This window comes from Odontesthes bonariensis, chromosome 10, assembly GCF_027942865.1.
Source record: "Odontesthes bonariensis isolate fOdoBon6 chromosome 10, fOdoBon6.hap1, whole genome shotgun sequence".
Lineage (NCBI taxonomy): Eukaryota > Metazoa > Chordata > Actinopteri > Atheriniformes > Atherinopsidae > Odontesthes > Odontesthes bonariensis.
The window spans coordinates 16,283,282-16,309,243 of NC_134515.1; the positions used below are offsets into that span (position 1 = coordinate 16,283,282).

General features: G+C 40.0%; 2 protein-coding genes across 2 annotated transcripts in view; one reads left to right on the plus strand and one right to left on the minus strand.

Annotated features, from left to right (window-relative positions):
* Window positions 1-4,967: 4,967 nt before the first annotated feature.
* Window positions 4,968-12,820, minus strand: pigt (phosphatidylinositol glycan anchor biosynthesis, class T). Its single transcript, XM_075475633.1, has 11 exons — window positions 12,395-12,820; window positions 10,710-10,887; window positions 10,057-10,184; window positions 8,651-8,751; window positions 8,380-8,554; window positions 8,187-8,284; window positions 7,804-7,960; window positions 7,135-7,335; window positions 5,590-5,755; window positions 5,344-5,427; window positions 4,968-5,230 (listed from the first exon to the last, which is right to left on the minus strand). The coding sequence occupies exons 1-11, from the start codon at window positions 12,798-12,800 to the stop codon at window positions 4,981-4,983; spliced, it is 1,944 nt and encodes a 647-aa protein (XP_075331748.1). The 5' UTR covers window positions 12,801-12,820; the 3' UTR covers window positions 4,968-4,980.
* Window positions 12,821-13,784: 964 nt separating this feature from the next.
* phactr3a (phosphatase and actin regulator 3a) overlaps window positions 13,785-25,962 on the plus strand; it is a 32,388-nt gene continuing 20,210 nt past the window's right edge. The window contains exon 1 of the mRNA XM_075476481.1: window positions 13,785-14,041. Within this exon, the coding sequence (XP_075332596.1) occupies window positions 13,939-14,041 (103 nt within the window). The 5' untranslated portion in view covers window positions 13,785-13,938. The remainder of the gene's footprint in view (window positions 14,042-25,962) is intronic.

Genomic DNA, 25,962 nt, shown 5'->3' on the forward strand with positions numbered 1-25,962 from the left:
TAAGCAGCCAACTTCAATGTATTAAGACAGAAAAAAAACACATTCAGCAGTAGTTGCAAAAAGGTGAAAAGAAAGACGAACATGTTATAAGCGCTCTACACTCAGCGGATTATCTGATGACAGGTGAGGGTTTCAGGATTATAAAAGATGCATAAAATACATCTTTTGAAAAAAATTAGCTCTTTAATGGTCATGTTAACAAAGAAAACAAGTTACAGCTCAAAATTAATTATCACAACTTTCTCATTTCAACAATAAATAAATCTTTTTCTTGTGCAACGAAGAACATTTTATAAAATGCAACTGTACCAGTAAAAACAGCAAGAGGGCATCTGTTGTCACATCTTCCCAGAGATCTCGGGAGAATGTAACTAAACAGGCACAAGGGCCCAGAATCCTCTGTGCTGCTCAGCCTGAGGTTGGTGTAGTGGTATATTTGTCCCAACACGAGTACATGACCGCATTTTTGTCTGCAAAAGATAACCATGGAGACATACTGGTCTACATTAGGTGCACTGTTTTTATTAGTTGGTGTATTCAGGGACTCTTCTGCAGGTTTCTCTGGAGAACCTGGTATGCTAATTTTGTTCTACATATACACGTGTTTAATGTATATTATACCGTGTTTGCTGTTTCCATCTAAAAATGCACATTTGTTTATTCAACCGAGTTAATAATCAGGCAGTTTAGTTCATGTTAAACCAGCTTATTTTCATGTGAGTGTCTGTCAAAATGGACCTGCCTGTGTGCCTCCTGTTATCAGTAAGACTAAGAATGTTCACTCGAGAATATGTTAAATCTTCCCAGGGAATGAGGAGATGTAGAGCTCAAGCCTGGACAGTTTATCAATGAGCAACAAACAATGTCATTAACTCACAAGACATACTTTCTGTCTGAAATGTTAACTTCTACTCCTGTTCTACAAGGCTTTGCATGTATTTATTTCATTTTCCCCTAAGCAGAGATGCAGTGTCCCAACACAGATGGGCACGTAGGGCCCTTAGGGCCCGTAGGGCCCGTAGGGCGGTGTGTTGATCTTTGCTCTCGTGACAGTGACTGTTCAGATGGTAAGAAGTGCTGCTCCACTGCGTGTTGGTATCAGTGCGTTGTACCAATATTAGGTAAGATATAATCAAACTGGCAACACCCCCAGATTCTCTCCCTATACTCCTACCAGAACATTTAGCAATTTAGTGCTTTCTGACAGTGAAACCAGGTGGCTGTGGTCCCAGCTTCTACGTTGCTTATGGGATGTCCTGCTCTCATGATGGTGATTGTCCAGGAGAACAGAAGTGCTGCAAGTCAATCTACGGTCTGAAATGCAAATACCCTCAATAACTGGACAATGAGAAAATGCAACATGCATCCTTGGATGAACTTGTTGGGTTTCTCCAATGCTACATTGATTAAAATGTTTGTGCATTACTTATATGTGTGTGGGTGTTTTTCTGCTTTACCATAAGGCTGACAATATGTATTTCATCTGTATCTGTAAATGGAAATGAGAGCACAGAGCAAGGTTGTCTTACAACTTTACATTCGGCTAGATCATCTTTCCCCATGCCTTTTCTGCTCAGTCTCAACAGCAAATATGTAATAATTAAGTTGGGTCACTTTTAAATGTACTAGTGTTACAATCTGTAGGTGCAAATAGTGAGATGGAAATGCAAAATGTCTGATACATTTTTTTTTTTAATTTGCCCTCTATTAAGTCGTGTACATGTAAACTTCACTGAGTACATCATTCAATTAAAACCCAAGCAATACATACACTTTTAAGCATAATCATTCATGGGACTGGGTGGGAAGCAGAATCGTGCAGTATCTGGCCTTGATAAGTCTCAAAGTGCATGCTCTTGCACAAAGATACACAGATTTGCACCTCCTGCCACTACTTCCTTTCTGCTTGTAAGCATTTGTGGCCAAATGAGCATCTGGAAAGTGGGCACATTTCTGTATAAACACTTATTGTCACAAATTTAAAAACTTCAGCTGCATCTTTGTTGGATTGATATTAGACAAAACAACTGTTTTTGGATTACAGCATCTCTGCATTAGATAAACTTATGAATATGTGCCCTTCCTGCATGTTTACACTTTAACGTGAAAATAACTAGACCAGCAGATACCTCCAGTGCCTAAGCAACCCGAAGTTGTTCACTCTCAAAAAGGCGACTGAATCATGCCTGTAAAAGTCATTCATCAATGTTACCTCTTTATGACTGACAACATCATTCCACCTTAGGTCTGAAATATTGAGCAGTTGAGCAGAACTGCTCAATATGCTTGAGCAGTAGTGAATATCTGCTTTTTTTGCTCTTTGAGTGTGGAGCATTTTATTCATATTTTTACCAATTAACAAAACTGTTGCAATTCACATTTTCTGGAATATATTAACGATACATGCATTGCCTTAGCTTAATTGATAGACAAATTCATACATATCCTATTCTATTGGGTCAGTAACAGGGTCTTGAACTAACCTCCCAAGGATTAGCAGTGCCGGACCTTTTATTGTTCCCTGAACAGCACATGCAAGCAATAATCTACAAAATGAACCAAAGGAGCTTTAATAACCAACATATAGAACAAAATAAATAAATTGGTGCTGTTTGCCCCATTGAATATGTTTAGGATCTCCAAAAGTTAGAATGTTTGAAGTAAATTTGTAGTAGAAATTAAACAACTGAGTTGCTCTTGGACTCACTGGGCACCAAAGTTTAGGAGGTTACTTTGGAACCCAGTGATGATGTTCCTCCACCCCATGGACGTCAACTCTTCCTTCTCTTCATGCCAACATCGAGGTTTGAGACTGATCTTTCTTGGTTCAGGGTGATCAATCTCTGATGGTCCTGTGGCAGCGGATGAATCACTCATGGAATCCCACTTCTGACAGTCATTATAAAAGAAATCATTTCCTTCACACTTAGCTACTTTGTTCGTTCTCTTGTTGAATAGCGCCCAACCTCTTCAAGGCCATGCCTCTACAGAAAAGCCGATTTAGTCTGTCCTTATATGGAAGAAATGACATCTGTCTGAAGAAATCTACATTCTCATCTTCTCCAACACCTGACTCTACGTGGCTTTCGGTAAAGTCATTAAAGGTGGGGTATGAGATCTTGGAAAAACGGTTCCTGCAAGCTATATTTTTGAAAATACACAACCTTGCCTCTCCCTTCAGCCCACCCCTCGAAACCATGCCTTCAAAACACATGAACGAGTCACGAGTCTGTGAACGCGCAGGGGGGAGGGGGGAGGGGGGCTGACGGTTGATTGGCATGTCAGAATCCAATAGAAGTAACTCTCATCATTACTTCTATTGGTCAGACATTTCCTCTTGCTACACCCTCTACAATGGACTAAAATATTTATTTTTTTCCAAACATTCTATTTTAGTGGGTGCAATGGGGTCGTGAGGAGGTTTTCAGACAATATGATAAAAAATGCTCCAGAAAACATCTCATACCCCACCTTTAACATAGACACTCACATACGTTTTCCAGGCTCGGTTTGTTCAATCAAGATCCGAAGTAAAACTATATTTATGTTATCAGTTTAATCACAGCGACAAAGATGAAGACCACATGCCTCTTTATGGGGGATTAAAGTTCTGATAAATTAAGGGTTCAGAACCTTTTTTGTTGCCCATTTGCTTGAAAAACAAACAGCTTGCAGCTATCCAAATTTTCCCAATATGTGGAGTGCTGATTTAACTGTTGGGTTTGTTCTCTCTCAGTCTGGCAGAATTGGGAACATGTTTGTCTACACAAAAGTGGGAACTACGTAGGAAGTCAGTCATGTTTCAGCTCAGATGTGATTTATCACTGCCAGAAAACAGAACATAAATGTTTGTCAGTTTATTAAAAATGCGATTATACTAAAGCTGAGTCACAGGAACTGTACAGACTGTAACATTTCACATGCTACTCTCTCAGAATTAAGTTAAGAAGAGCATGACAGAGCACAGTGTCCAAAAACTCCAGTTACTATAAGATGAACTGAAACCTCATTATCTGATGAGTTATTAATGATTGGTATATTTCAACGAGCCAAAGCATTTTTATTATGGAAACCTTCAGACGGTGGCATATAACATTCAAGCATGCATCCAAAAGTCAGTTCAAATTACATGTATGTATGGGGGCCGTTTCCTTTTTTTTTTTTAAATATCAGTAGTTCAATATAAGCAATGTCTTTGCTTAAAGATATGGTCAGCAAAAAACAAACAAAAAACAATGTTCATGTCTTGTCAATAGTTTTGTCAGGTGGGCAATAAGAATCCACAAGGGACAGTTAAAAGGTCGGACTGTTAGTGCTTTTGGAAATGCAATGTTTGGCTTTTGGAAACCTGATCACCGAGTCTTGGCTGAGGCTGTTTTTACAAAAAAAAAAGTCATTCTGACAGAGTCACTGTGACTTAATGTGCCATTTTATCTTATCTCACTTGGTGGGGAGATGGCAAACAGCAGGTCAGAAGCACAGAGGAAGAGTAAAGGTAACAATCTTTCTGCATGGGCTGACACATGAGTGGAGATAAATTGGTCTCAACATAACTAGAGTAATTTACTTGTTTGAAACAGTAAAATTACGTCTCAGCAGTAAAGTTACTGTTTTAAACATCCTCAAAACCATCAACCCAAAACACAGATTTAGTCACCACAGCATCTCATACAGCCTTAGTTCCTTCTACTCATCAGAGAAATCCATAGGTTTGACTTTCTATCCAAAGAAGACAAACATCCACTTTTTTTCTTTCTTTTTCCCCAATAAACCCAGCAGGAAATCATCCTGAATACATTAATATTGAAGAAAATGATTTGTCCTCTTCCATTTGAGGTGGAAAAAAAACCTCAAGTTGTTCTTTAAAACATTCAGTTTTTCAGTTCTTCCCTGAATATGAACTGAACTGTTCCAGTGGTTTCACCAAAAAGGAAAAGGTTTTTTTTTTTTGAAGAAGTCAGTGGGCCCTATTATGCGAACTCATAGCGGTGGCACACCCCTCATCTTGCGGATGATGTTGGCTATCCGCTTCGCCAGGCCCGGGTTGGGCTCCTCTATCTGGAAGCTTCGGGTCAGTAGATTGTAGAGGGAGCCGTAGCCCACTGCCACAACAGTGCAGGTCAGGCAGATGACATTATAAGGCATGCTGAAGTCTGGAGTAGGCAAGTTGACCAGCAGAGGCTCCGTGTAGACACGCACAAAGTAGCTGGACTCCTCTTTACAAGGGAAACTGGTGGGAGATGAGGAACCTCGATGGTTATTTGACTTTCCAGACAAAAAGTGCACAAATAGCAAGCAGCAAAAAGTATTTCCACGAGTCAAAAAAAATAAAACTATACTTACAAGCTGCTGAAAAGTGGTTGTTCCTGAGTGATGTTTGTATCCATGGCGACAGCGCTTGGTACAAGAGAGCTGATAATTGAGGACCTAAATGTAAAGAAACAAATTTTTCTTGTTTTGAATGTCAGTAAGTCAACACTTTTTACTAAAAATCCCCATATCAGAACTATATATTCATATGTCGCTTCAAAGACAAAATTTCAAGATGACGTTCAAACATGTGTCTGGAAACAGTCAAAAAATGCATACCCAACATAGAAGCCATGGTTGGGATCTGGTGTGTACTCAGTCCATTTAAGCAGAGCCCTCTCAAACTGCACCGTAACCTCGGTAACGGAGTGAGGAGGAAGTTGGACCAGCATCTCCAGCAGGTGGGGCCGAACGCGGTCCTTAGATGGCTGGTAGTGGATGTAGCCTGGCAGAGAGACACCATTCATTAATGCATTTCTCTTCCATACCCGCTTCATCCTATTCCGGGTTGCGGGGAGGCTACTGCCAGTGCATCGCAGGGCAAAAACAGGGACAAATGAGACAAGCAACCTTGCATGCTCACACTCACTCCTACGGTCAATTTAGAATCACCAATTAACCCAACATGCATGTTTTTGGAATGTGGGAGGAAGCCGTAGTCCTGAGAGAGAACAGGGAGAACATGCAAACTCCACAGCTGGGATTCAAACCAGTAACCTTCTTGCTCTACGAGTGACCACGGTAACACTATTTCAAAGGTTACACAATCCATTATTTACTCAAATGTTATACAATAACAAAACCATCCATTAAAAACCACAGTTCTAATGAATCTTGAGCAAAAAACGGGCAGCTATACAGAATAAAAAAATACAAGAACGTGTTCCAGCAAAGCACGACAGAAAACATGACTCAAGCTCTCCCCCTTGTGTTGAAAGGAAGGAAACTGCATGGAATTACAGGAAGGAAGGAATCCTGCTGGGAAAATTGTCTAATACTGAACCGTTAACAGACGAGATGGACTTCTACAAAACATTCCCACAGTATATAATAGCAAACAATGGCTGTACAGTAATATATCAGTAGGAAACGATTTAAAGCAACCACTTCAAATATTTGCAATATGACTGCGTGACAAGAACTGGTTGACCCTGAAGATGCAATCACAATGTTGAAACCTTAGCTTGAAACAGTTATTTTGTGCCTGAGTGGTGTACGCAAATCACAGAGGAAAGTAAAGCAAACCTTAAGTACTGAAACTAATTAGAAAGAAATTCTGCACCGCTGTGTATGACCCGATGGTCTTTGTGTCAGAGATGCTTGTTAACCCAGCAGTACATAAAATTACATTATCTTTCTGAGTCTGATTTGGTTCAAGTGACAGAGTGAGCAAGAAAGACAACATGATGCAAAAAGTATGCTGCTGTCATGCAGCCAGCTTGTAATTTGGTCAAAAACAATTGGATCTTCCAGAAAGAAGCTCCTGAATCTCAGTTTCTCTCCAGTTTCACATTTTTATGCAGTCTTCGTGTTAAATGATCCTTCTTAACGATTAGCTGTTTCTATTGTTTCACTTTTATACCAGTCGTGTCACAGAAATATAATCAGCACACACTCGCTTGTTGTGGAGTCTATGATGCACATCTGGATACAATCTGACTTTATGCTAACTTTGTACTGGAGAGTTGAGAAATCCACACATTGTCAATGTGGACAAATTGTAACTTTTTGACACTTAAATGTAAATTTCACACCTTTACTTCAAGTTTGTCTGCACACATACGTCTCATCCGTCAAAAAACAAAAGAAACAAGAAAGACTCACTGGGCTTGTTATCTTTTCCCTTGCTGGTGACAGTGAGTGTGTGGACGTAGAGACGCAGATACCAAGGCACCGAGTCCAGCAACAGCACGGGGAAAGACCTGAAGGGGTGGTTGTTGTACATTAAGGTGTGAATCTCTCCCGTCTGGAGCCCGTATCCGGCTACGTAACGCTCAGCATGGAGCAAAGGGCGGAGCATGTCACCTGCAGGCAGAAAGTGAGTGACGAGTTAGATGCACGCGGGCACTGTAGAGAACTTTAATGAAGACAATTATTTTCATAAAGTAGAACAGGTGTACGATGTACGACCACTTCATGAGACGAGACTTCAAACTGTTTCTCTTTTAGATTTTATCAAACATAGTTTAAGATTTTAAAAAATAGGGTCCTTATTTGGATTCCGTTGGCTCTAAAATATGTTCTGGTGATCACATGATGCAACAGAACAGTACATTTATTATACATTACAGAACAATGTAAACACAGACAAGACTGAAAGCTGATGAGCAGTAGTTCTAAGCTGAAATTGAACAAGGGAGGTATACCAAACAGTACCAATAAACACTTTTTTTTTTTTTTTTAAAGACTGTCTTGCTGCATCATGCAAAATGTCCCTCACAAGTGTTCCGGCCGTTTTATAAAGCTGTGTCATTCTTCACTCCTGACACTCACCTTCACTGGATTTCCAGCGGATCAGCAGGTTGAGGGAGCGCATGGTGCCAAAGGTGATTGGTTGGGTCAGGTCGTATACAGAGAAGGTCCGTCTGTCCCCTAGCACCACAGCCTGGCTCAGCAGGGAGGTGGCTGGGCTGAGCTCAAAGTGCTCCTCCTGCAGAATAAAATCCCATTTGTTCCAACTGCAGCATTTCTTTTTTTTACCCCATTATCTGTACATACAAGCATTACAACTTTAAAACTGATAGCTGTTACACCAGTTTAGATAATCTTCACCTTGACTCTGCTTCAAACATTTTCTTGAGGTTAATCCTTTGCATTCTGGTCTTTACATTAAGGGGAAACTGACTAACACATGGAGTGGATGAAAATAATCCAACCTGAGGGTTGTCTGTGATGTCGATGTATATTTTACTGGAGGAGGCCAGCGGACATGCTTCTGACAGGGTCCGAGAGAACATCTTGAACAAAGACCACTCTGAAGGGAAGAGGAAAAGCTTGAATTAGCAAAGAGCAGAGGCGTGTCATCAATCTCTGGCTGAATGCAGGAAAAAAAAACTTGCCATTGCTCACCTCGTTTACTCTGTCCAGAGGTGTGCAGGTCAAAGACTACATTCAGTGTCTGTCTCAGCTCCCAGGATGTTGTTTTGCACTGCCAGTCCTGACATACTGGTCTTATATGCACTGCCTGGGAATGAAAACTGCTGTGGAAGAGTTTCTCTGACTTCAACAGCACGGCGAGTCCAGCCTGCAAAGACAGAACCAAAAACATCAGAAGAAATTCTTGGCTTGAAAAGAAAGTAACACAGATGGCAGACAAACACACGGATATATAGAAGATCACCTTGGATCCACATGGCAGGAGCTTCTTCCAGGGTGTCAAATTCTCAGTGCAGACAATTTCTCGGGGCAGGGTGGCATAACGAAGGAATCGATGGTCTGTCACTTAAAGTTCAACACAGTAAATAAAAATCAGTGTGCATGTAATTAACTGCATCCTGCACAGAAGGCTTGGTTGGCATCTACAGTGGTGTGAAAAAGTAGCCGACCCATTTGGGATTTCTTTGATTGTGCTCTGTATCTTATCTCACACATGCATACCCTTTTTCAAAATAACATTTTGAGATGGAACTCTTACAAAGTAGGACGCACACGCGTCACATTTTTAACGAGGCATGACTGCGAACTGCTGCAGTCATTAAAACAGATGGACACACACGGCGATGATGGGTTCATTTCCTAAACAATCAGCTGTTTGGTGGAATATGACAGGTCGCACTATCAAACGGCGGAGCTGTTCAAACAAGTGCAGAGTCATTTCTTTCCTCAGCGCCTGAGTTCAATTAGAAAGAAAAACGCGAACTGCAGCTGAAGTTTCTGCGGTCTGTCTGAGCCGCAGCCCAAACTCAGTCCACTGTGCCAACAAAAGAAAACTGCAGAGATGATGAAGGCAAGACAAGCAGGAGGCACTTCATATTCACAACTAAGGCAGTTAAATCTCAAGGTTATTAAGATAAGATAAGATAAGATAAGATAAGATAAGATAAGATAGTCCTTTATTGATAGAAAAATAAAAAATAAGATACCATATTAAATATGGAACAAATCACTTTAGCGGCCAGAATATATCCAAATGGAATAAGTAAGGATAGATATTTACAGCGTCCCAGTGAACGTACATGGAGATATACACATGATACGGATAAATTGCACATTGTCCCGTTTTTAAGCTAAGCTATATAAAAGTATAGAGTGTTTACTGCACTGAATGAGTCTGCAACAACCTTTCAGTTCAGAAACGTTTGAATACTTTATGGGAGTGAACATAACAACTGAGGGTTATGTAGCTCGGTCAGTGGAGCAACCAAGATTGATCAGTAAATCTAATAAAGCAGCTAACAAATACACCCATGCGCCTTTAGTTATGGATGCAATATGTAATCTGTGGGCACGAAGGAGACATACATGATTTATGTTGTGTGTGCGCTGCGGTGGAGTTGTTTATTCCCAGAGGATTCTCTCTGATCAATCAGAGGTCTGCAGTGTTTTTACATCATTGTATAGTACTGGCTCCGCTTGATTTCAAGCGCGGCTGAGGCAGTGCAAAAAAGAGAATCAGTCTCAATAAAGTGGGACTACCTGCAACGGAAAACCAAACAAAAAAAGAAAACCATAGGGTGCCATTTCACGGAAACGCATCACAGGGAGCTTCACAAAATGCAGAAGGCGACTGTAGAAGCATTACTGTACCGTTGCCTATTCCCAGCGGTTTGAAGGAAGCGCTGGGCTGAACAGTGTTGGTGGAGTCAATGAAGTTCAGCGAGGCACAGAAGATGCCTGATAAAACATTGGTCAGCTCCTTCCACGTGGCATCCACACTGAAAATAGCAGAGAAACATCCGGAAAATGAATGACGGACACAAAACCCAATGGAAAATATCCAAATATTACAAATTGTACTGAAAAAGCACAGCTGGTAATTCTCACTCTGGAGCTGTCGGGAGTATCTTTTTTCATCTAAAAACCCACCTGCTATATTTAACATAATGTATACGAAAACTCAAGATGTCATTGCATGTCAGCTGCTTATCTGTTTAAATGTTGACTGTGCATGTAAATCTTAATTGTTACGTTTTATTTGGGGTGCTCACAATATAATATTGGGATATTGATTTTTATGGTACACCCAGACAAAGCAGACAAGATACCAGTAATATATATATTTTTTTCTTTCCATCCGTCATAGTTTCAGAAATGTCAATATTTTAAATCTATTTAGATGGAAGTATTGCATCTACTCTTGGTGGTTTAATGTCCAAAAGATGATGAAAACAAGGCTAAACTTTTTTTTTCTCTCTTATTGCACCTCTAAATCTCTGTGTTTACCGGGGGGCTGCACTCACTCTGTCACAGAGTCCTGGAACCAAACCCAGAGCTCAGCTCCCGGAGGAGAGGGGAGGAAGGGCTGTCCCCACTGCATGGTCCTCCAGTAGCCCTGGGTGAAGGAAATGTGCAGCTCTCGCACCGAGAACTTGGAGATGACCTGACCCAGAGACTTGGGAAATAGCCTGTAGTGGGACACTGAGACATTGAACAACACAGTTTAGGCAGGTTGCAAAAACAAAAAAAAAGCGTCAGCATATGATTAAACAACAGAAAACCTCCTTTTCGTTTAATTCATGGGATATATTTATTCATATAAATATCTATCAAGACGGAGGGAAAACATGCTAGAGGATAAACTGCTGTTTCAATATGTTAGATAACTGGAACATAACCTAAACAAAAGGCTGCAATGATGGGCATTAATCTCCATTCATTTAGAAATGTTAGAAGTACATCTGTAATTCATCATTTAACTATAAAAACCCTTTCTCTAAAGAAGTTTAAGAGCACCATATAAAGCACTATAACGAATCTAAATTAGACTAAATGGAAAGATCAACAACTCATTTAGATATCTAACTGAAAACAGAACAAAGACAAATAAAATGTTGAAAGTAAAAAATGTTACGTTTTTTGCTCAGCTTCATTTTTAGCCACTTTTACACATGAAGACCTGAGAACTCGTGTTATTAACAATCCAATGTGGACTCTTTCCCATAATAACAGCTTTTACATGCATTTCACAGCAGGAAATAAATGTTGCAGAGTGTGCCTGTGTAGAATACCCAAACAGTGGTCCTTCCTTGTTAAGATTCACACTTATAAGTGTGCAAAATGCTTTCAGCGAGTGACAGGTCTTGATTGCCAGCACACCACTTTAGCAGCACAGTCCCTCACCATTAACCCATGCTGTCGTGACATATCGACTGTGGTTAAGGGTCGTCTTGCTTAAATAAGCAAGGCTTTTTGCAGAAAAAGACGCTGTTTGGGTAAGTAGTATATGTTGCTCCTAAACCTTTTATCCATCTCTCAGAATGAATGGTCCCTTAAGAGATGTGCAAGTTCTCCATCATGTGTACTAATGGATCCCAAAACCATTAGAGATGGTGGCTTTTAAACTGTGTGCTCAACATTATTACTGTAATGTAGTGCTACCTAAAGGCCAACGTATCTTGAACATTAAATATCAGTTTTCAGCTTTGCCTTGTAGACTTTCTGCATTTATTTTAATAGTATGCATGCATCACGGATGATGAAATCCTCACATTGTGTTTCACTTAGATGTGCACTGATTTTATCTTTGGGGAATTGGCACCATGTGAACACAATTTACCTGAAATATTCTTAATTTATTCAATACTTTTGACGATGCTGCTTGTCCCCTTGCAGCTCATTTATAACTAATCGTATTATTGTCCCGTTGCAAGCAGTGCACAGCTTTTTCAGTTGTTTGTTGTCACTATCCCAACTTTTTCTAGACACAGATATTTCCAGTATCAACATTTGAAATGTTTGGAGTAATCTAAATCAAACAAAGGGTTTTTAAACTATGATGGCAATCATTGCATTTTGCTTTTATTCAGCATCTAAAAAGCGTCCTCCATTTCTGGAAACGGGGCCATGTTAGCATATGGAAAAACTAATACGTGAATGTTTCTGATGCAAACTTAACATGTTTATTCATTGCTATCAGCTAGCTTGCCTTTGTTTCCTCTCATGAAATCTGTTTCCCACAGGGTGCGGAACTGGAAGCTGGCATAAATGTCTCCGGAATGCAGCGGTCTGATTGCCAACTCCTCCCGAAAGTCGTCTTTAGGTTGTGGAATTGATGTTAGGACCTCGGCGTTAGACGCAGAAGTGTCCTGTTTGTGGTCTGCAGCATCGTCGGGAATCGCTTCTTTGACGTCGGTTGCTTCCCAACGCCTCTCCTCCGCCGCCGGGTGCTCGGCCGTTTGTTTCGCCGCCTCGGCCGCTACTTGTCGATTATCAAGGACACTGGCATGGCTATCATCGGTTAGCCTCGTTTCTTGACTGTCTGAAATGAGAAACACTGACAAGCTAAAAAGAAGAAACAGCCAAACCGACTGACTGCACCTGTGGGCTGCCATTTTTCTTCCGAGGCGGTGATTCACTTCCTTGTTCATGTGTCATACGAGGAACCAGCCAATGGGCTGCTCCCATATGGAGTCCCATAGCTGTGGCATAGAAACGCTTTGTTTTCTGCAGAATATTTGCTTTCTATATTTTACAAGCAAACGCTCTAATCGATTGCTCAATTATTGGTCCATTCTGCTGATAAAACTGCATATCTTTAATCCATTTCTAAGTTTCTTACTTTCCTATCACCCATTTTGATAATGTCATAAATGTATTGCTAAAATTGGCGTTTACTGTTGGCATTAGGTTCTTTTAACAATATCCTGACTATGTGTTTGGGGTTTAGCAACATCATTGAACATTAGCAAATGATGCTCATTTTAATTATAGTAATAATATTAATAATGATAATATACCCACCTATTAAGCGGGTATAGAATGGATGAATGAATGAATTAATAAATAACAATAATTATGATAATGATGGTAATGATAATGATATGATAATGATAATAATATGTCTATATGTCTAAAACAGTAGGATAAACGCACACCATCAGCTGATTACATCACATATTATTGGAGGTCATATTGTTTTATCATATATCCATTTATGCAGCAGCTACTTAACCAAATATAAGAAGTATGTAAACTCAATTATCTTTTGCTCTTTATTGTGCTTACTCTACCTCATCTGGCATTACTTGGCTGACTTCAAGTATAATAAAGCTTATAGACCCTGAATAACTGATACAGCAGAGGTGCACAAGGTCTGGATGCACTGAATATAAATATGCAATAGATTTCAGAATGATAGACTAATGTGTGCAGCATGCAGGTGTATTAAATGTTTACTTGTGTTGCTGGACAGGGATGGGCATCATCAACCCGTTGGCATAATCGGGGGCATATCACCCCTCCCATATCCACACGTCGTCGCACACAGCCTAGACACACGCGCGCGCGCGCGCGCATACACACACTTGTGCGCGCGGAATTTCAGCCCAGCCATGGCTCCATGGTAGATGCTCAAAGCGGCTGTTGTCAGAGCGAATTAAATCTACTCTCGCTCGCTGCTTTCCTCCTGACCTTGCCTGCCTCCGGTTGGGTTTTCAATATTTTATTCAGGATTCCTGCGCTGTCTCCCCAATGGCTACATCGGATGGACTAGACGGCTGTCTGCAACGAGGCAGATCTCAAAGTGACCCGAACATACTCACCGAACCGGGCATCGATTTGGCTCATGACACAGGTATGTTGGTCTTGGAATTATCTCTTTATTTTTATTTATTGTTTTGCTATTTAGACATGTGTTTTCATGCTGCTGTTGCTTTGATGAAGCGAAGATGCTCGCTTGCCCAGTGGGATGTCACAGCACCAAGAGACAATTAGCGCATATGCTTCCAACACTGGTTGTTGAATATAGACTGGAACTCTAAATTGTGGAGCTGCAAATTGAAAATTAATGTGCCATATCGCCGTCCATAAATGGCTGCATTCCTCATCAGATTTGCGTATTTTAAAGACGCCTGTAGCTCTCTGTGCTGATACTGATGCAGGCAGCATTTTGGCTATTCAAAATTGACATTGATACGTACAAAATTTACTGTATCTTGTATAGTAGTATTCAAGCTATCTGCTTGAAGCCAGCCTCCATTGGTAACGCATGTATTTAGCATCACAAAATCCGCATGTAGATGATGCCAGGCTAAGCGTATTTGTTGTCTTATCTGAGCCCCTGCTACAGTCCTATGAAGGGGACACATCAGGTTTGGCTTCAGGGTGTAATGTGTTGCATTTTAAAAGGGCACATGCACATCTAATGATAGGATGCTTAAACCTTCGTCTCTGCGTACTGACAGCGCTGACATCCCCACCCCCGTTCTGCCTCCCCTTTACTGTACTGATGACTGGTTGTGATCAATGCCCTATCGTCCACGTGATGGAGGCTTTAGATGAAGACCCCCCCCCCCCAAGAAAATTATTCATGGCTCCTGCAGGTGTTCTTTCCAACATGGAGCCCCTGTTTGTCTCTCTGTGGCCTGTTAGTCATTTTCTTGCATATGGCAGAGGCTAATGAAATGATCATTCATTAATAACAGAACACCAGGGAGCAGTCATGTTCCTCACTTCTCTGATGAACTCTTGAAGATAATGAAATTCTTGAGGTGTTTCTTGTTCTTAAATTGTTCATATAGGCTGTCTGAAAACTCATGGCTTGATTTTTACGTAAGCGAGGCTATTTCTGGCCATATTGTGTGGGCTTGGAAAGAGTCATTGCTTCCTCCCACACGTGGTGAGTTTTACGCACATGAAGAATGCTTGAGTGAATGATTCAGAAAAAAAGCAACGTCGCTCACCTTTCAACTCTTTACTAATGACACTGTTTTTTGTTTTTTTTTCACACCTGCCTGTACTCATCAGCTGGCCATAGCACATTTTTAATGGACCCTTGCTGAACTCAGCCCTCCCAAGGATGGTTTAATTCACACATAGGTGAATGTGATGATGTCACACTGGGTCTTTGACACACCTGAATAAACAACACGGCAGTTTGGCAGATCAGCCATGCCAGTGATGAGAGCTGAAGCTATCAGCAAGCACTAAAAATCTGCTGCTAAAACAGCAATATGCACAAGGGCTGTCCTGTATAAGATCTGAACAGACTATGCAAATGAGAGACAGAGTAAATACAATTGTCCCTGCAAGGACAATGTCAGTGTCTGGTGACCCAAAGTACACAATGTTGCCCATCCCTTCTCTGTGTGGATCATCACTGCACCAATGTCTGGGGCACCGGTCTTTGCCAAAGGATTACTTTGGCAAAGACTGCCTTTTTCCCCTGTACAGTGGCTTGTGCAGCTGCAGAGGCTGACACTGTATTCATCCATTGACTCAACACTGAGGAGAAGAGTCAATAGTGACAACAGCAGCTGAAGATTGCAGAGAATCAGAGCAGTGTTTTCTTCAAAATGTGCTAATCAGACAACATGACACTCCGACTCTCAAGTGAGCTACTTTAAAAAAAAAAGTATTATTACATGCAGGAAAAAAACTTCAGATTGGACACATGTTTCTTTTAATCTGGTTGTTTAACAAAAATGAGACATGTTTTTTGAGTTGCAGATATCGTTCAAACTTACTAAGAAACATAAATGCAGGAGTATAAAAGCTTGTTGAGTCAGTTCGTTTTAACAAACGTCCCTTAGAGTCCCATGATAATAAAATGCCACTTTCACTCAAAGCTCCACTTTGTCATAACAAAGTGTCGGCCAAGGTAATGGGGTGGAGAGGACACCTTGAAGCTTTGCGGGCAGGGAGCTTGTCCGGGCAGGGTTGTCCCTGTGGTTTTGTTCCATGAAGAAACTGTCCTACACGAAGATGTACACGAGTAGATAAGTGCCAGTGAACACATATGAACTATAGAACGGTGGAAAGAATTGGAAGAGACTTTTATTATGATAATGAGACTATAAATTAAAGAGTCTAGTTTTGTGAAAATACACAAATATAATCAAGATATGACAGAAACTAAAAGTATGTCTATTTTCAGCTCAGTGATATTAATTCATTCATTTTAGTACGACATGTCAAATTAGAAATGCCCATCCAACATGGCATGTAATGTCATTACATTGTTTGCTCAATCTGACTTGTCTTAATCCCAAATATATTCAGTTAAAAAAGTTACAAAACAGATGAAAAACAGTGTTATTCTCCTTGAGAAGCAGGGGATCTCACACATGTTTGATAAACAGTGAAATTAGATATTTTGATAGTTGTAATGATTAATGGAGAAAATAACTTTTTACTCCCCCAACCCTGATAAATTAAGAAACATGTTCCCAGAACTCACAGATATGCGTCATCTTGCCCAGCATAAGCGGACGGGTATAACCTAACCTCACACCGGCTGATCAGTGTTTTATAAGCCTGCTCTTCCTCCACTGTTTGTAGTGGTACCAGGATAATCCCCCCCAGATCAGACATCAGAAGAATCTCAGAGGATTTCAGGTATAAGAGGACCCCACCATAACGACTAAGGAGAGGTATCGAACCCCATGAAAGCTGATACTGAGCCATGGGGATAACTCACCCCAAAACTACAACAATTTCATGTTCATATTTCCTCTCTTACACTTAGGTCTTGATCAGTAAGTATTGGAAATTATGCATCAGAGGGGCTTACATAATGTGCTCCCCATTTAACCAGGCTTTGTTTGATGATGTACACAAAACAGGATTAATGCCACAGGAATTCCTTATGTAACAATGATTTAAAACCCAGTTTTAGATTTGAATGAGTTGCTTTAACAGTGTTATAATTGTATTCTAATCCAAAACGATAATTTATTCATGCACACTTATTGAATCAACCCAAATTTTCTATTCCTTAAACCATCCTTCGGCCAACTACTAGTTTCCGCTTTGCCTTAGTAATCTAACCTCAAGGGTTTGGAAGAGGCAGATAAATAAAACACGGAATTAGTACAGTACATTAGCCTTCACTGCTGCTGTGAATTGATGGATTGCATCAATTCACCATATGATGCATCTTCATTGTGTAATCCATATGAAAACAAAGGTGTAAAAATGATGCATTACTGTTCTACAGGATTTATGTGTCGAGGCATTACTTTGGTCTTCCCCATGTTTCCACTCTACATGCAGAACAAAACTGTCCAGTTCAGAGTGGTAGTTTCACATTAACAGTACCGTACAAACTTAAGTTTTCTCTTCTTAACGCTTAGCCAAGAAAATAATGTCGTCCAACTCTGTTATTTTACAAAATTATTAGAAATACAACTTTCCTAAAACAGACTGTGGTTGAAATAGAGACACTATTTGTGGTTTGATGCCACTGTATCCTATATTCTGTTCTGTCTGGAAGTCATCAGTTTTCTAAATGACTGTCAAGATTCTCAGAAGTCTAGAGAAAGCGTGTGAAGTTTCCTTGTTCAGCTGTTAATCGTGTGTGTTAAATGGATAATAAAGCACAGAGAGCAGCAACAACTGAGAAGGGAGACTTTTTCTCTCTAAAAAAAGGAGAGAAAAATTCATACAGGGCTCTTCACTGAGGTCAGAAAAAGTACTTAGCTATGTAGAGTCTGAGAGTGGCTTCTTGAAGCCTTAACTCAGAAGTATAACTCAGATAAGTTCAAATGAATCATCCAGATGGACCATGTCCAATGTTAATGAATTGCAAAGGACATTTTTGATAACTTTAAAGTAACTGCATTTCCACTGTGAATAACATTTGAGCAAGTTAAATTAGTTAAGCTTATTAGTTAGTAGAGTTAAAGGGAACTGTGCACTGGAAAACACAAGTTAATCAAGATAAGGGAAAAGCTTTATGACCATTAGTTTGCTTAAAGTAATACTATGTAACTTCTCATAAAGCCCATTATGGAGCTCCCCCTACAGGCTTGGAGGTAATGTATGGGTAAGACACTGTCGTAAATCTCTTTCTCTTCATTGCTTCATAGGTCAACGTCTTCTTCTGTTTCTTCGGTGCCTCTTCCATGATGATCGTACTGACAATGTTGCGCTAGCTTAGCCTTATACCTGGGAGCGTGAGAGGGGTCTATTTGTTTTTGTGGTAGGTGTGCCAGAAAGCAAGTCGAAGTACTTCCGCTCAGCTCCCGGGCCGGTCCAGCAAAGTTACATAGCGCAGTTATTCCAACTCAGACCCCCGAAGGGCATAAGAGACAGGCCAATCATAATATTAAAACTCATTCTAGCCGCACAATTTTTTTCAAACTGTTATTTTAAAGGGATAATTCGGAGTAAAATGCACTTTGGATCAATTTACGGGATGTTGGGAGTACATACGTTGAGTTGACATCAAAATCATGTCATTCGGATGTGTTTTGAGAATTTCGATTTGACCGTTTTTAGCCAAAAGTCGTTAGCCTGGAAGTGATGAGGGCATCGAGTATCGCCGCTACAAAACGCTATTTTTATTCCTCTTCTACAGCTCCAAACAACATAACACTTACATGGTAGTGAGTAGAGGGTCCCTAAAGCCAAACCGAAGTGTCCTGAGGTCTTCATGTGGTCGGATATAGAGTCCACAATGAATTTAATCAAGCCAGTACCTTTCCGGAAATGTTGCTGCTGCAGCTGCCGCTTAAGACCGTGGTGAAGTTGGTTTGATATTGGTTTGAAAAAAAAGACACCTTATTTCCTTATTGTGAATATCTGTCGAATATCCAATATCAAACGTTTGATATTATACACAAATGTATAACCTAAAAAACAGCAGTAGAGTAGATTACTGAGTGACAGTCTTGACAGACAGTAAAACAGCAGCAGTAAAACTTGCGGCAAAATACCAGATACAACTCAGTTCATGGACCATTACGCTTACAGACAGAAAATAATATGGCACGAATCATTAGCTCAAACGAACATGCACAAAAAAAACAGCAGTATTTGGAGATGTATTTTATTTTTGGGTAAATCTAATTTCAAAACATGTTGATCTAATCAGTCTGTGTGGAAAAAGCCAGGTGAAAAACTTTAATCCAAAATGCTCTGAGGTTATTGTAAAAATATCAGATGGGAACATCAAAGTGTGGAGCTGTTTGTCTTTCAGCATAAAAGCCGCCTGTTTTGATAGCCTTACCAAGGTGAAAACCAAAATTCATAGGAGTACCTTTGGGATGCAACAGAGGACAAAAATGTCATCTTGTTGATGTTCTTGTGTGGAGGATTTCAAGGCATACCTGGATAAAACTTCACTGTTTAGCTGGGGGGTTCCCCATATTGTCAAGCAGCGAAAAATAACATAGAGCCTGTGATATCCAGCAAATTCACTGTGCATTTTATGAATTTGGTCATCAAAACTTATATTCATAGATTTATCATTTAAGCCAAAGAACCTTTCTATTTTTGTAGAAAATCTGGCTTGGTATGAGTGCCCGTGCTGTCTTCCTTTCAAATGAATAAAATTCTATGTAAAGTTTTATGGGCTGCACAGTGGTGTGGTGTTAGCAGTACTTCCTCACAGCAAGAGGGTTCCTGGGTCGAATCCCAGCAGGGATTTTTCTGTGTGGAGTTTACATATTCTCCCTGTGCATGCATAGGTTCTCTCCGGGTACTCCGGCTTCCTCCCACAGTCCAAAAAAAACCAGTGCATGTTAGGTTAATTAATTACTTAAATTGACCCTAGGAGTGAGTGTGCATGGTTGTTTGTCTCGTTTGTCCCTGTGATGGACTGGCGACCCATCCAAGGTGTACACCTGGTGCCCCTCTCACCCAATAGTAGCTGGGATCACCGGTTTGTTGATCATCTAATCAAGTAATTAACATTCCTGTCATCTCTACATATTGGATTAATCATATTATCACCCACCATCACAGATTAATTATTTTTGAAGTTTGCTCATCATGACGTCTCGTGAGCATAAGCTGCTGGGATTTTATGATAATAAATGAGATGTGATACAGAATTAATATAAACATAAACACCATTATTTTCTGTTCTAAAGCAAATAAGGCTTTAAAAAGAAGTGTGAATAAAAAAGTAATTCTTTTCTCATATCAGTGTGTTTAACATAACTGGATGTTACAGAGTAGTAATGGGGATAAGCTGCATATGGATGCTACGTTCAGCTCTGCTCTATGTGGAAGCCTGCTCTGTCTTTCTGTCGCCTGTGGAAATCTAGCATAAAAATGACAACACTGACTAAAGCCCTACATCAAGCCTGCTCCCTGTGGATGCAGGAGCAGATTAGGCATTTGACAAGCCATGTGTTGCTGCGACTGTTTTTCCATGCACACACCTGTGTGCCTGGATGCTTTTTGGCATGTGCATCCACATGTGTGTTCATCTTCAGAAAAACTGGGTGGTTTGTGCAGACTGTGCACTAAAAAAAGATAAGAAAATGTGCTAGACTGAGACAGTCAGACAGTTCAACAGTCAGCCCTTGGAGAACAAAGACTTGAGCAGCCCTGAACACCTGGTTGAGAGAAAAAAAGCAGCATGAAATTGGGCTATTTAGCCTCTAAAGAATGAGGTTAAATGGAGTTTGGGAAGTTGCACGCTGTATGATGAGAAGGGTAAACTCTTCTGGGCATTAAGTCTGTGGAACAGTGGAAGCACATTTTTCGGCAGAAGAAAAGGACAGGAGACTTATAGAATGAAGTAGAGAGGAGACGAAGGAGAGAAAGAGATGAGGAGGTAGCAGCTTTTTTTTTTTTTCAAAGAAAGTCAAGATGTTATTATAATTCCAAACTGGTTGCAGTGAGTCTATAGGAGACCAGTAACAGTGGCAGTGGAGTGAGGTTTACCAAAATGATAAAGTGTAACTGAGAAACCTGAATCCATCTTTTTTGATTGACCTTTATGTTCTAGACATATTTCTTCAATATTTTTTCTCTTCTCATGACATTGCAAATTGGAGGAAATATTTTAACTCTTGACTGCTGGGATAGGCTCCAGCCCACCCGCGACCCGATCGACGGATTCAGCGGTATAGATAATGGATGGATGGATGGATTTTAACTCTTCCTTGTAGGCAAACCGTTCATAGCAACAAAGCTGGTTGTTTTTGCCAAAATACAGGACTGGACTTATTAATGATTTTCTGAATGACAAAATATACTGTACATCTCAAATTCCTAATATGTTTTGAAAATGTATGATTAGTAGTGTAAGATGTTTATGACCAATATTCTTTGTAGAAGATCATTTTTATTGTCTTGGACATCAGGTAAACCATTTATCAGTTATCACAGTCTCCATTAAAAAGCTTCTAATGTTTCTTCTAATGTTTCTTGCAATATCTTGCCCTTTACAGGTTTACAGTACTGATTCATTCAATTCCTGGAGTTAGACAAAGGTCAATGAAAAGCACATGAATGCAATGTTCAAGTCTAATCTTTTGAATCCTCCTGCTCTGACACTACTGAATCTGGAACATTTTCTCTCTCTCTCACCCACACACGCAGACACACAAAAATCGGTTCATTTTACCTGACACTTGTTCACAGCCACAGTGTCTCTCTCTCTCCTCGGGAATCTGCCAGGCTGAGTCTGCGATAGATGACGAGGGCAGAGGGATGTTCTAGGCCTCGTCAACGATAAACAGTCTGGGACAAAGAAGCATGGAAGACAGGCAGAAAGGAGGGACAGGATAAGGTGGGAGAAGGAACGTTAGGTGTGATGTATTGGTAGGGTGAAAGACTCTGAATCAACGCAGAAACAAGGAAAAGTGGTAAGAGGCCTTTTGTATCATGCTTAATAGCCACTTACAGTTCAGTCATATTGAATAGTTCTGCCAGGGCCTCTCTAGAGATGGTAAATGAGATATGTAATGCAGCTAGATCAGATAACAGCACTAGAAGGAATACAGTCATAAAATTAAAATGAAGTGAAGCTTTTCATTTTGTTGTTAGACTGACTGTGTGAGTTATAAATAGGAAAGGGAGTGAAGGTTAGAGCAGTTTTGGCTGTATTTTAATTCACGTTATAGTACACTGATTCAGAGGTTACTCGGTTTTGTAACTAAGTAAAACATTTTAAATGGGGAATCAATCCCAAATCAGTCCATTTGAGCCAGCACATAAAGCCAAGCTAATCTTTTGACAGCTTTCAATAGTTATGACATAAATACATACAACTTGACACATGCAAAACACAAAATCAAAATTGCTCTTGTGATACAATAAGCCCAAATGAAAGGGACCTGATCCTGACTTCATGTGTAATGATATTTATTGATATGAGGTTTTACATTTTCATTATTCCAAAGATGCCCAAAAGGAGTAGTAAATTCAGGTTCATGGATGCCTATGAATTATTAACTGTCACAGTGTGGCGAGTTTCAAAGGCGATGCACAGTATCCTGCGATTTTCAGAAAAGCAGAACACAAATCAAACTGTATCTGTTCCAATAATCAAATTCATTCAGTTTTTCTCTCATTATACAGGGACTTCTATACTAAGGACTTACATGATGAAAGACTAGTTAAAACAAAGTCCCCTCACTATTTCTTAAATCCCACGATGACATACTTAAAGGCTTAATGCTATCTCTCTGACTAACAGTCCTTAAATTACAATTTAGTTACATGAAGTGAAGATCAGCATCAGTCATTTTCAATTCCTGGCCCATGGATCAACATAATTGTTGTCGTCAGTGACTGTTGAATCATCACATAACTTGAATTTTTTTTTATCTGCAATATGCTGTTGAGTTGAAATGATGATAACTCACACAGCTGACTAAAATTTAATCTGGGCTTTTGATCACTTTAGTGATTCATGGTCATTCATAAATCAAGGATATAACCAGGAAATTGATAAATTATACATCCTTTGCCTCCCTGCTAAGACTGAAAGCCCAATCGGATCTTGAGATGAGTTTTGCAAATGTGGCCGTCTGTTTTTGTTATATTGTGAGTGTTTATGTGAGAGAAAAACAGTATATGATTCATACACTTGGAAATCAGACAACCAAACAACATGGTGGTTAAGATATATATCGTAGAATGCAAACAGAGGGAGAGCCTGGTCTTGAGTTTTTGATATATTACAGCGGAGTAGACTTCAGCACCATGGACAGTCCCAGGCTTCCCTCTGCAGAAGGCTGCTAAACCGAGCAGACCCGTGGTCTGTGTGCTGATAAGTCTGTCCTGGATCACAGATTCCTTGACTCAGCCGAGCCCTTGATCTGCTGGGAAAGAGGCCCAGCTTTTGTTTTTTTGTTTATTTATTTATTTTTCATGCATCAGTGACACAATAAATGCACATCGAGGCACACGTTCCTTTTAAGTTAATCATCTCATGTGATATATCCATGTATACTAAAGCTCAAATTCAATTCCATTAAAAACACTACCGGAAATGAGACCAGGTCAGAATTCACTTACTTACAAGTTATGACAGAGTGTCTTCTTGCAATTTCTCTATCAGCACTGATTCATCATATCGGATTATGTGTTATGTATAATGTAATGTATTTCATATCATAGTAGCATCCTAGAGAAGCTTGTGTGATCACACTAAAGAATATGTTTCAGATACTGGACAAAATCTTTTTTAGACAGTTTTCCTGTCTGCTATCAAGAACACTCTGCCTGTCCCTAACTCTTGTTGCCATTTATTTTCCTCACAAAGTGCTATAGAAACTCCAAAATTTGCTGTAGTGTTATTAAAGCACATATGGCCACACCATGAATGTTAGTGTATTCTACAGTATATACTCTATTGTATTCTTAGTTTTGAACAGCTTCAGTAGTATTTTATTATGTGTTATCACTGTTGTTGTTTCTTACCTCTTCCAAAATTCCTTTGCACTCTACCTGTCTATGCGTATACAAATGGCATAGAAAACCTCTTGAATATTAAATGTTATCAGTCTCATGCAGCTCCTACAACAGATTTGACTGATTCCTGGACTGATTCAGTTTCGAGAAGAGCAATTTTTGTCTTTTTTATATTCATTTCACAAAAGAGGCACAGAAACTCAACTGATTTGTGGATCTACTTGACATTAAATAAGTTGGTTGTATTAAGATTTGACTTATCTTTGTCTAAAAACAGCTTAAGGAGCAGAGGTTTAGCTTTAGCTCTCATTCAACTGTTTATGTGGACACATTTCATTCCAATATTTCTCTAAAACTAGCACGCAGTGCATTTGTATAATTCCGTGTTCTTGGTGCACCTTCGTTTCATCTCATGGCTATTAGGTGGTATAATCACCAATTTGATCATGCTCGTGAAACATCTGTTCATTTCATTGTATTTAAGTTGCAGATTAAGTTTCAGGACAGTTAGAACATTCACTTGTGTCTGTACAGTTTTGCATTAGAAAAAAGTTGCTGGTTACCATTGATTACTGGTTACTGTTCCTCCTTGCCTTGCATCACCTATCTGAGGTCCACATGAATACAGTTGTTCTGACAATAACACAGGAAGAAATGTCATGCTATTTTTAACCCAGCTTTGTGATTCCCTTGAGGAGTAGCAGCTTTTCACACACCACTGTACACTGTGGTTTTCCAGAAGAAGTACAAGTCTCTGCTCAGGTTGTTTATAACGGGCCTTGCATTGCTGCACACATGTGGGAATATGAATGTAACAGGTTTCCTTGCTGTGAGAACCTGTTTATACCTGGCAGTGCTAATAGTAGTGAATTTCACTATTCCCTGCACGCCTTCCACTGTCTTGTGCTCCTCTCCCTGCAGATCAGTGGGAGCACATTGCAAGCAAGCTATCAGCCTCTGCAAAAAGTGTAGACACAAAGCCTCATGTGCTCCAACACATTGAGGATGCAGTGAACATTTACTCCCATATGCTCTCTTTATCTCATTCAAAGACAAAATCAGTTTGCAAATCATTCAGGCACGATCCAAAATCAGTGGAAATAACAAGAATGAATTACACACCATTTCTCGCCCACCTGCCACTGAAGTTTATACTTAGCCTCATTGACTGAGCCCCATTGTAGACCAGCAGCTAAACTCTATGTGCGTAAACTGTGTGAGCTCTGGTTGCTTTCAGGAAGATATGACTGCTCGTATTTATGTTTTGCTGTTATTTTTAGGGACTTATTGGGACTTATTAGAGCAAATAGTAGCTCAGGATATTGTTCAAGGACACTTTTCAATAAGTCGCTAAACATATTGGCTGTCTCAGATATGACACAGATCTTTTGTTGCTGTGAAAGACTTCAACGCAGGGCTGCCTGGCACTTTTCACCCAGCAAGGCTCAAAAGTGTAATTTTATGATTAAACCATCTCAGCAAAGAGGCAGGTCTTTTGCACGAAGCATATCTGAAGACATAAAAGGAGCTGATTGAGTGAATATGGATCTTGCAGTTTCTCAGATTAATGCGATGCAGAAAACCCAAGATAAAGGGGGAATCAAGACTCCCATTACCTAATTGGAAGCAGAGTTTCTGATGGAAGAATAAGATTTTTAGGTCTAGGGAACACAGCCAATAAATTAACTATGGACTGAAATTCTTATTGGATACACGGGTGAACAGGTCTCGCTCTTCTTCTGGTGCTTGAGGTAAGGAGAAGAGTTTGAAATGACATTTTCTGAGGCTTACCCTGGTGTGTGGGTGACAGGAAAAGCACTTTTAGCAGGAACATTTTCTGCTCATTGATTGGCTGTGAAGGCTGCAGAAGGCTTTCACAGTCAGTTTCAGATAGCTTCT

What these genes read in the sequence shown, in the direction of transcription:
- pigt (XM_075475633.1), bottom strand. Translation starts at nt 12,800, where the DNA reads ATGGCAGCCCACAGGTGCAGTCAGTCGGTTTGGCTGTTTCTTCTTTTT. An exon ending in TTTCATGAGAGGAAACAAAG is followed by an intron (nt 10,888 to 12,394) that starts GCAAGCTAGCTG and finishes TCAATGTCTCAG; the next exon opens with TGTCCCACTACAGGCTATTT. An exon ending in AACCATGGCTTCTATGTTGG is followed by an intron (nt 5,428 to 5,589) that starts GTATGCATTTTT and finishes CTTTACATTTAG; the next exon opens with GTCCTCAATTATCAGCTCTC.